General features: G+C 40.8%; 1 protein-coding gene across 1 annotated transcript in view; it reads right to left on the minus strand.

The window, feature by feature from the left end:
• The window catches only part of acvr1ba (activin A receptor type 1Ba), a 43,527-nt gene extending 35,293 nt beyond the window's left edge, over window positions 1-8,234 (minus strand). The window contains exon 1 of the mRNA XM_061903363.1: window positions 8,031-8,234. Coding sequence (XP_061759347.1) covers window positions 8,031-8,094 — 64 coding nt within the window. The 5' untranslated portion in view covers window positions 8,095-8,234. The remainder of the gene's footprint in view (window positions 1-8,030) is intronic.
• Window positions 8,235-12,108: the final 3,874 nt, after the last annotated feature.

Genomic DNA, 12,108 nt, shown 5'->3' on the forward strand with positions numbered 1-12,108 from the left:
GAAATCTTATAACCATCCATCCGTCCATCCATTTGCTACCGCTTGTCCCTTTTTTGGGGTCGCTGGAGCCTATCTCAGCTGCACTTGGACGGAAGGCGGTGTACACCCTGGACAAGTCGCCACCTCATCGCAGAAATCTTATAGCATGATATATAATTATATGTTTGAGTGTTTGTGAGGAACATATTTGTCTTGAGCTGATAAAATCACCCTGTACCTAACACATCAGAAATATGATAAAGGCACTTAGGGGAATTACACCAAGAGGTACAAAGTTTGTGGTTTAAAATAAAAATTCCCAAGCGAAAAACACTTTAAAACAAACATTTACATTTAAAATGATTACACAGACAGTGATTTTCCTTCTATATTACACCCCCAGACGGTCGAGTTTAGTCTTGTTCCCTGTATAGCACCAGGGATTATTTTACACCACGGCATGTACCGTATTTTCCGCACTATAAGGCGCACCTTCAATGAATGGCCTATTTTAAAACTTTGTTCATATATAAGGCGCACCGCATTATAAGGCGCATAGAATAGATGCTACAGTAGAGGCTGGGGTTACGTTATGCATCCTATAGATGGAGCTGCGCTAAATGGAATGTCAACAAAACAGTCAGATAGGTCAGTCAAACTTTATTAATAGATTACAAACCAGCGTTCTGACAACTCTGTTCACTCCCAAAATGAATAAACAGCTGTTTTATTATTTCCCCCGATTCAATAAACACGTAAAAAACAGTCTGATACTCTTAAATCAAACGTTAGTGCAACCACAATATAGTAACACTCGAAATAGTGCAAATCAATAATATATCAATAACTCAACGTTGCTCAAATGATAATGTCACACAACACAACAAACAAAATGAACATGCAAAGCTCACTTTATTAGGGTATTCCTCATCCACAAATCCCTAAATTTCTTCTTCTTCAGTGTTCCAATCAAACATTTGGGCGTATACGGCATCCAACATGCCCGGCTCCGTCTCGTCGAAGTCGTCATTAAACGAGTCAGTGTCGCTGCTGTTAATGTTAAATTCTCTCGCTGCTGCTCTACACCCATGTTCTACTGTGTGATTGATCGCCTCGAGTTTGAACTCTGCGTCGTAAGCGTGTCTCTTTACATTAACACACAGAAACGGCACGCCTACCGCAGTCATATATCCCAGCATGCACCGCGCGCTTTTTCTTCTATGAGGGAAAATAAGGTAGACTGCTGCTTACCGTAGTTGCTAGACCTCTTGTGGCATGTTTAATTCGGACACTGAAGAAGAAGAATTGGAGGGATTCGTGAATGAGGAATAACTTAAAGTGAGCTTTACGTGTTTATTTTGTGTGTTGTGTGACATTAACGTTTGAGCAACGTTGAGTTATTGATATATTGTTATTGCTTTGCACTATTTCGAGACGTCATTAATGGAGTCAGTGTTGCTGCTGTTGTCTAGCACGGTGGTTCTCAAATGGGGGTACGCGTACCCCTGTAGGTACTTGAAGGTATGCCAAGGGGTACGTGAGATTTTTTCAAAATATTCTAAAAATAGCAACAATTCAAAAATCCTTTATAAATATATTTATTGAATAATACTTCAACAAAATATGAATGTAAGTTCATAAACTGTGAAAAGAAATGCAACAATGCAATATTCAATGTTGACAGCTAGATTTTTTGTGGACATGTTCCATAAATATTGACGTTAAAGATTTTTTTTTTTGTGAAGAAATGTTTAGAATTAAGTTCATGAATCCAGATGGATCTCTATTACAATCTATGTGTAGAAATCTTTATTTAAAATTGAATCACTTGCTTATTTTTCAACAAGTTTTTAGTTATTTTTATATCTTTTTTTCCAAATAGTTCAAGAAAGACCACTACAAATGAGCAATATTTTGCACTGTTATACAATTTAATAAATCAGAAACTGATAACATAGTGCTGTATTTTACTTCTTTATCTCTTTTTTTCAACCAAAAATGCTTTGCTCTGATTGGGGGGTACTTGAATTTAAAAAATTTTCACAGGGGGTACATCACTGAAAAAAGGTTGAAAACCACTGGTCTAGCAGTTCAGTGACAATTCCTGCCTTCCTGAAATCATGTCTCTCAATAGGAGCCATTTTGGGGTCTTTACATAAACACACAAATGGAAATGAAACGGCACGGCCTGGCGCAGTCATATATCCCAGCATGCATCGAGCGCTTCTTCCCCTATGCGGGAAAATTAAATCGGCGGCTGCTTACCGTAGTTGTGAGACCTGTTGTGGCTCAATATTGGTCCATATATAAGGCGCACAGTCAGCTTTTGAGAAAATTCTAGGTTTTTAGGTGCGCCTTATAGTGCGGAAATTACGGTCATTTCTATTGCTACACAGTCGCATGTTGACAATTCTTTGCTCTCTTTATCGCACACAGCAGAGCAACATGTCTTTGAGTAACAATGCTTCAGGGATTGCCTTTCTGGGTTACGTTGAAGTCAATCTTTTGATTTACTTTGAATTACGGTCATTCTATGCTTCTGTGCACGTGTTGTTAAAATTGGCCTCCATCATGTCCCCCCCCAAAGCTCTGAACATAGAACATACGGTTATATAAAAGGGTATTATTTGTTGAGAACCACTAAACAAAAGGCACACTGCCTACTCTCATGAGTGGTTATAAAATAGTGTAATCACAATAATGAATTCATCCTTGCCACAAGCAGCTCCACAAAGTTACAGGAAGTAGCTCTGGTGTTTGGTGGAGGCAATAAGACTTTAATTATCTGCCCTTTAAGGAGTCCTAATCTGCTAATTTTCAACCTTTTGTATTTGATTTTTTTTTACTCTTGAAGAGCAGCTACACAGGATTGCCCGCACAGAAATCAAAAAACAACTTTATCCATGTCTGCCTGTTGCATGCCAGCTCAGTAAACCTTCACACTACTTAGGCTGGTTAAAATAATATATTATAATCGGTTATGGATCGATATCCTTTATAATTTACTGTATCGATTGACAAGGCATTGTATCGAATAACTCAAGAGACAAATAGGTACTTTTGTTTACAAATCGTTCTGAACGCATCATTGTCATCAAGTGCGCTACAAAAACCAAGCGCACACTTCCAGCCTTCACAATAAAATTGCTGTGCATTACATCTTGTCTGACTGCTAGAAAAATAAGGGTCACGCAAGACTAGCTTACATATATACTGTTATTTTGCACTCAGAGAAACAATACTTATTGTATATATGCAATATTCTTATTTCAAAATTGCACTTTAGAGACTTATGAGAAAGTTTTTACTGTCGAAAAGTAGTTTTCCTGGGGCCATTGCACAAATGTGCCAACAGTGCAATCGCAGACAGCCCCACACAGCAATATAACATTTGAAGCAGAGCGAGGAGGGGGTAGGTCTAGACTCTAGAGCAGGGGTGTAAAACTCAAATACAAAGTGGGCCAAAATTTAAAACTAAACAAAGCCGCGGGCCGAGGTTGAACAAATTAACCTTTTAATAGGGACCCAAACAAGTTTTTCATTGAATATTGAACAAGCAAGGCTTATATAACTTTATAGTGACATGCAAAATTGAGTTTCAAATAATAATAACAATAATAATTAAAAAATATCAATGGCATATCAAATCAAATTTAAATAAAAATGTAATGCCTATTTTGTATATGCAGCCTTCTGAGGTAAATATTAACATTAACTTTTTCCAGAGGCTAATACATTTGAAAATAAAATAATGAATAAATCAACCATTCAGGCCTTTTTACTGCTCAGTTAATGTCGGGGCTCAGGTAGGCGGGGTTTGTTGGAAGCGAGGAGGGGGTGTATATTGTAGCGGTCCGGAAGAGTTAGTGCTGCAAGGGGTTCTGGGTTTTTGTTCTGTTGCATTTATGTTGTGTTACGGTGCGGATGTTCTCCCGAAATGTGTTGGTCATTCTTGTTTGGTGTGGGTTCACAGTGTGGCGCATATTTGTAACAGTGTTAAAGTTGTTTATATGGCCACCCTCGGTGTGACCTGTATGCTGTTGATCAAGTATGCATTGCATTTACTTACATGTGTGTAGAAGCCACATATATTACGTGACTGGGCCGGCACGCTGTTTGTGAGGAGGAAAAACAGACTTGACGACAGGTTGTAGGGGATGCTAAAGGCAGTGCCTTTAAGGCATACCCCCAATATTGTTGTCCGGGTGGAATTCGGGAGAATGGTTGCACCGGGAGATTTTCGGGAGGGGCGCTGAAATTCGAGAGTCTCCCGGGAAATCGTTGAATGCGGTGTTGTACAGCGGTGCCGCTCTAATGTTAACTTGATTTTGCCTCAAGGGCCAAATGAAATTACACGGCGGGCCAGAGTTTGACACCTATGCTCTAGAGTATTTACACAAACATTCCCATTTAAACAAATCCGCAGGTATTGATGTCAACATGACCTTACTTTTAATAAAAAAAATTTAAAAGACTGTAAAACACATCCTTCAGAGCATTCCAATCAACTTACAGGGCTCACGTTCAAATGTATTAACCTTACTATTTGACGCCCGGTCATTATTTAAAGGGGCCCTATTATGCAAAACCAATGTTTTTAGCCTGTTTGGCATCTGTGTTTGTGTATTTGGGATCCCTATACGTACCGAAAATTGGAAATCAAACCATAGAGGCATGGTGGAGATATCTATAAAAAAAAAAATCTTGCTTTCTTCCAAACTTGCTCAAAACGAGACGTTTAGAATTTGACACTTAAGTGACATATTTTGCCTTAGTTATGTCGTCCAACATTTTTATTCAGTTGTAGTCCAATATTGTGGAAAATAAGTTCCATCTTTTCCTCTATCCTCTTCTTGTGGGGCACACTGGCTCATACAGGCACATGCATGCTAAAAATCCTCCGCTGTTGCCATTTCTAATAAAAATTTGCGTTTAGTCCTTACTTATATCTGTCAGTAGGCTCGACATTGAAGCGCTAAAAACTACAACATGGGGAAACAGTCATATTGACAGTCTCTGCGCTGCTGACTTGTCTCCACTCAAGATGATCCCCGACAGGCCCCACTATGGACTGGACTCTCACACTATTAACTAGATCCACTCGACCACCATTGCACTGGTCGCCCAGGGGGGTTCGCACGTCTGCGGTCCCCTCCAAGGTTTATCATTGTAGCCCATTGGGTTGAGATTTTCCCTGCCCCGATGTGGGATCTGAGCCGAGGATGTCATTTTGGCTTGTGCAGCCCTTTGAGACACTGATGATTTCGGGCTATATAAATAAACTTATATAAATAAGCAAAATGTCTACAAAGGCACCACCATACCACAAGGAAGTGTTTCGCAAACCCGTTTCCATATGCGTTGGGAAATTGTGTTAGATGTAAATATAAACGGAATACAATGATTTGCAAATTCTTTTCAACCCATATTCAATTGAATGCACTACAAAGACAAGATATTTGATGATGGAATACAAACTTTTTTTTTTGTGCTAATAATTTACTCAGAATTTCATGGCTGCAACACGTGACAAAGTAGTTGGGAAAGAGCATGTTCACCACTGTTTTACATCACCTTTTCTTTTAACAACACTCAAACATTTGGGAACTGAGGAAACTAATTGTTGAAGTTTTGAAAGCATAATTCTTTCCCATTCTTGTTTTATGTAGAGCATCAGTTGTTCAACCATCCAGGGTCTCCGCTGTCATATTTTACGCTTCATTATGTGCCACACATTTTCGATGGGAGACAGGTCTGTACTGCAGGCGGGCCAGGAAAGTACCCGCACTCTTTTTTTAACGAAGCCACGGTGTTGTAACACGTTCTCAGCATTGTCTTGCTGAAATAAGCAGGGGTGTCCAATAAAAAAGACGGCGCTTAGATGCCAGCATATGTTGTTCCAAAGCCTGTATGTACCTTTCAGCATTAATGGTGCCTTCACAGATGTGCAAGTTACCCATGCCTTGGGCACTAATGCACCCCCAAACCATCACAGATGCTGGCTTTTGAACTTTGCGTCGATAACAGTCTGGATGGTTCGCTTCCCCTTTGGTCCGGATGACACGATGTCGAATATTTCCAAAAACAATTTGAAATGTGGACTCGTCAGACCACAGAACACTTTTCCACTCTGCATCAGTCCATCTTAGACGATCTCGGGCCCAGAGAAGCTGGCGGCGTTTCTGGGTGTTGTTGATAAATGGCTTTTGCTTTGCATAGTCGAGCTTTGACTTGCACTTACAGATGTAGCGACGAACTGTATTTAGTGACAGTGGTTTTCCAAAGTGTTCCTGAGCCCATGTGGTGATATCCTTTAGAGATTGATGTCGGTTTTTTATACAGTGCCATCTGAGGGATCGACTGTCACGGTATTTCAATGTTGGTTTCCAGCTGTGCCGCTTACGTGGAGTGATTTCTCCAGATTCTCTGAACCTTTTGATGATATTATGGACCGTAGATGTTGAAATCCCTAAGTTTCTTGCAATTGCACTTTGAGAAACGTTGTTCTTAAACTGTTTGACTATTTGCTCACGCAGTTGTGGACGAAGGGGTGTACATCGCCCCATCGTTTCTTGTGAAAGACTGAGCATTTTTTGGGAAGCTGTTTTTATACCCAATCATGGCACCCACCTGTTCCCAATTAGCCTGCACACCCGTGGGATGTTCCAAATAAGTGTTTGATGAGTATTCATCAACTTTATCAGTATTTATTGCCACCTTTCCCAACTTCTTTGTCACGTGTTGCTGGCATCAAATTCTAAAGTTAATGATTATTTGCAAAATAAAAAAAATGTTTATCAGTTTGAACATCAAATATGTTGTCTTTGTAGCATATTCAACTGAATATGGGTTGAAAATTATTTGCAAATCATTGTATTCTATTTATATTTACATCTAACACAATTTCCCAACTCATATGGAAACGGGGTTTGTACATTTAGAAAACAATCATGACATGACCCCTTTTACAAGAGTATCAACATTGTAACAATATTTATTGGCCAAAGAGGCAAAGAACGATAAGTCTGTGTTAAAGGAATCTATGTGACAACAGGATACTAAGGTGAAGATAAGATTTAATTATGACCTTTATCAGTTTGAGGGCAGGTTGCAACAAGGAAAAGACAGCTTGGAAAGACTAAAGTGTGGTGTTGCACAACCACTTTGTTGAATTATGAACCATACATAGTCGAAGCAGTGTGCTATATTTTGGGGTCTGTGGTAAGCAGCTGGTATCATCTAAAAACAGAAGCAGAAGGCTAGACTAGACCAGAGCAACCTCCTCGCCTGCGCCTCCGAACACCCCCAACTCGCCACATTTCCATCACAATGAACCCAGACTTCAACTCTGACTCCCGTCTCGGGGTGTGTGAATGCGCGGCTGTCGTCACCCTATGCCAGCATTCATAGCCGCTGGAGGCCACTGAGCCGCCTTTTCACTCCTTTTACTGATGCAGGAGCTGCCAATGTTTACACCCAAACACTACATTTCACCCACTTAAGTGGGTAAGGCCTCTATTTAGAGGGGGGCCTTTTTTCCTCAAACTGGAGCCAAAAACTTGTGACGGAACCGTAAGTGAGCACATTGAGCACGTTTAACGAGGCAGCTATCATTGCACTGTGTTGTTAGCACGCATAACACAGATAAGCCCGGGGAGGGATTGTTTAGTATAACTGGCACTAATGTGGGATAAAACAACGTTTCAACGTTGGAGCTCAGTTATTCCACGTTTATACTTGTTAGCTAGCGAGGTTAGCTTGTAATCCGACATAAACACAGCCCGGCTATGTTGTTGTTGTCTTTTAGCCGCACGCTCCAATTACAATTAAAGAACTCCCCAATCAACGACGAACTCAACGAAACGGACGCGGTATTTTTTAGTTGTTTTTTTTTTTTAGTAGTGATCAGCAAAGGATGTTTTTAGGTCAACCCTAGCTGGATGTGGTTCGCCAAATCCCCTCTTGTGCTCAGCGCCATGGCGAGCACACACGCACACACGACTCAACACACACCGAGACAAAAGCCGTGGAGGTACTCGGATCAAACTTACCATTGGCGACGGCCAGTAGCCCCAGCTGGACCAGTAGCGCTCGGCCGGTGTGTTTCAGAGCCATTTCTCCCAAATTCCCATCGCTCCACAACGGTCAAGACGAGAAAGGCGCCTGGAGCGTGTCGCTGTGAACACAAGTAGACCTGCAACACAACCACAGTCGGACCGCACTCGCCACACCGCCAGACACTCTGCAAGCAAGCTCGTGACGTCACCAAAGGGGCGGGGCTTTGTTTAAAGGAGAGTTGTGCGTGCCCTCTTCTCGGGTCAGTAGTAGTGCGAAGACCTGACTAGAAACATGTTATTACTGCACCCACTTCTAACTTTAAACGTAAATAAAATTGTTCATTGAACACATGATGCTCAATGTGTGAATGTTTCTTTTTCCCCAGGATTATATTCTAAATCACTGAACTCATTTCCAAGTTTGAGGAGGGTAGGGGCAATGGCAAATAAGGACTCATCCCTTACATCAGTGGTTCTCAACCTTTTTTTAATTGAAGTACCAGATCAGAGCAAAGCATTTTTGGTAGAAAAAAATGGATAAAGAAGTAAACTACAGCACTATGTCATCAGTTTCTGATGTATTAAATTGTATAACAGTGCAAAATATTGCTCATTTGTAGTGGTCTTTCTTGAACTGTTTGGAAAAATTGAAATTGAATCATTTGTTTATTTTTCATTAAATAACTAAAAACTTGTTGAAAAATAAACAAGTGATTCAATTATAAATAAAGATTTCTACACATAGAAGTAATCATCAACTTAAAGTGCCCTATTTGGGGATTGTAATAGAGATCCATCTGGACTCATGGACTTAATTCTAAACATTTCTTCACAAAAAAATAAATCTTTAACATCAATATCTATGGAACATGTCCACAAAAAAAATCTAGCTGTCAACATTGCATTGTTGTATTTTTTTTCACAGTTTCAGAATTTACATTCATATTTTGTTGAAGTATTATTCAATAAATATAGCTATAAAGGATTTTTTAATTGTTGCTATTTTTAAAAATCTCACGTATCCCTTGGCATACCTTCAAGTACCCCCAGGGGTACGCATACCACCATTTGAGACCCACTGCCATACATTATTGTGCTGATCTGGATAATTTTTTCATCTCTTTTGTAAATGTGTTGAAGGCAAGATTTTATTGTAATGTAAGGACCCATAGAGTTCAGATGACCAGAATAGCACTAATAACTTCTCTGTATTTTTATAATCTGAAAACACAGTGGTTTCGATCCATCCATTTTCAACCGCTTGTCCCTTTTGGGGTCATGGGGGTGCTGGAGCTCAGCTGCATTTGGGCGGAAGGCAGCGTACACCCCGGACAAGTCGTCAAATCATCACAGGGCCATTACAGATAGATAGACAACATTCCATACACTTAGGTAAAACGGAATAGGATAGGATAGGATAGGTCTTTATTGTCATTGCACAAGTACAACGAAACTTTGTTTTCAGCACAAACCTGTTCAAGATTAGACAAAGAAACAGTGTACAGGGTTACAGAACAAGAACGCTGATGGGTCGTCATAAAGCGCCCCGTAAAAGATGTGAAAAAGGTAAACGCTGGGGAAGGATGAGTAAAAAAATACAATCTAGACTGGGCTCCTAAGGGGGCCCAGTCTGGAGTTGGAAAAAACCTTCATAGCAAAGCACATATACATATTACAACATACATCTCGAGATATAGCAAATGGGGGGAAGGTAGTTCAAGGTCATGGTGGTAGGCCGCAGCTCTTCAGGCGCTGATTCATCACCCCTACGGGATTTGTGTCGAGGGCGTTGGGTTATTGGGGGGGGGGATTATTTTTTTATTGTGGATGTGTGTGTGTAAGCCCGCAGTGTGTCCATCCTATCCATCCTATTTGGGTCCCAAATCAACCTTAAGAAAGTCAGTGACTTCACTATCCTTTCCTGCTTGGCACTCAGCATCAAGGGTTGGAATTGGGGATTAAATCACCAAAAATGATTCCCGGGCGCGGCATCGCTGCTGCCCACTGCTCCCCTCACCTCCCAGGGGTTGATCAAGGGTGATGGGTCAAATGCAGAGAATAATTTCGCCACACCAAGAGTGTGTGTGACAATCATTGGTACTTTAACTTTAACTTTAACTTTATTAAAGTGGGTCACATTGTTTTCACCAGGAAAGATGAGGTCACCTCCCTAGGTTTCATTCTAGAGGCTAAACTTTCCTGTGATAAAATGTCAACTAAGGTAATTAAAAAGGTCAACCAGCGAACGAGATTCCTCTACAGCAGTGGTTCTCAAATTCGGGTATGCGTACCCCTGGGGATACTTGAAGGTATGCCAAGAGGTACGTGAGATTTTCTAAAAAATATTCTTAATATAGCAACAATTCAAAAATCCTTTATAAATATATTTATTGAATAATACTTCAGCAAAATATGAATGTAAGTTCATAAACTGTGAAAAGAAATGCAACAATGCAATATTCAGTGTTGACAGCTAGATTTTTGTGGACATGTTACATAAATATTGATGTTAAAGATTTCTTTTTTTGTGAAGAAATGTTTAGAATTAAGTTCATGAATCCAGATGGATCTCTATTACGATCCCCAAAGAGGGCACTTTAAGTTGATGATTACTTCTTTGTGTAGAAATCTTTATTTCTAATTGAATCACTTGTTTAATTTTCAACAAGTTTTTAGTTATTTTTATATCTTTTTTTCCAAATAGTTCAAGAAAGACCACAACAAATGAGCAATGTTTTGCACTGTTATACAGTTTAATAAGTCAGAAACAGATGACATAATGCTATATTTTACTTATCTCTTTTTTTCAACCAAAAATGCTTTGCTCTGATTAGGGGGTACTTGAAATAAAAACATGTTCACAGGGGGCACATCACTGAAAAAAGGTTGAGAACCACTGCTCTACAGAATCTCCTCTCTGGTCATCAAAAACACCATGATGATTCTAGCGGGAACTCTCATTCAACCCTTTTTCGATTACGCTTGCACATCCTGGTACCCCAGCACCTCCAAAACCCTCACATTTAGACTCCAAACATCCCAGAACAAGCCAGTCAGGTCACTTTTAGACCTCCACCCCAGATCACACCTCACTCTTACCCACTTCTCCAAAGTGGGCTGGCTCAGGGTGGAAGACAGAGTAAAACAACTTGCACTGAACCGAGTCTATAAAATCCGCTACACCTCCCTGATACAAGTCAAACTACTTCCAGAACGTAAATGACCGCCATAACCAAAACACCAGGGGGAGCTCCACAAACCACGTAAACCCAGATTCCAATTTAACAAAGGTCTTAATTCATTCTGCTTCTATGCCATATCAATACAGAATGCACCCCCAACAGGTGTAAAAGAAAATGCATCTCTATCCTCCTCCAAAACCGCCTAAAATAACACCTCCAGGCAATTTCAACCCTAGACTAACACCTTCCCCCCTTCACATCGCACCTACCCGGATTGTAAATAATCAAATGTAAATAATCAAATGTGTATACTTGTTCTTATGCTTTCTGAACTCACTATGTTCACTGCTCGCGGTACATTTCCTATGAAGTCAGACCTACACTGTTACAATGTCCATTTCTCAGATGATGCAGTCGAACCAAGAACACTGCTACTCCTCAGGGCAGTGTACTTTCCCCCTGGCTCTTCTCTCTGTATCAAAAACTGCTGCACCTCCAGTATCCCATCGGTAAAGCTGCTCAAGTTTGCGGATGACACTACCCTCATCGGGCTCATCTCAAATGGTGATGAGTCCGCCTACAGGAGAGAGGTGGACCGGCTGGCGTCCTGGTGCATCCTCAACAACCTGGAGCTGAACGCCCAGAAAACAGTGGAGATGATCATGGACTTCAGGAAAGTCACAGCCCCAGCATCCCCTCTCACCTTGATTGACTCTCCCCCGCCCGTCTCCATTGTGGACTCCTTCCGTTTCTTGGGCACCACCATCCCCCAGGACCTCAAGTGGGAGCCGACCATCAGCTCCCTCATCAAGAAGGCCCAGCAGAGGATGTACTTCTTGCGGCAACTGAGGAAACTTAAGGTGCCGACCGAGATGCTGGTGCAGTTTTAT

The sequence above is a fragment of the Nerophis ophidion genome, linkage group LG06 (genome assembly GCF_033978795.1).
Source record: "Nerophis ophidion isolate RoL-2023_Sa linkage group LG06, RoL_Noph_v1.0, whole genome shotgun sequence".
NCBI classification, from domain to species: Eukaryota; Metazoa; Chordata; class Actinopteri; order Syngnathiformes; family Syngnathidae; genus Nerophis; species Nerophis ophidion.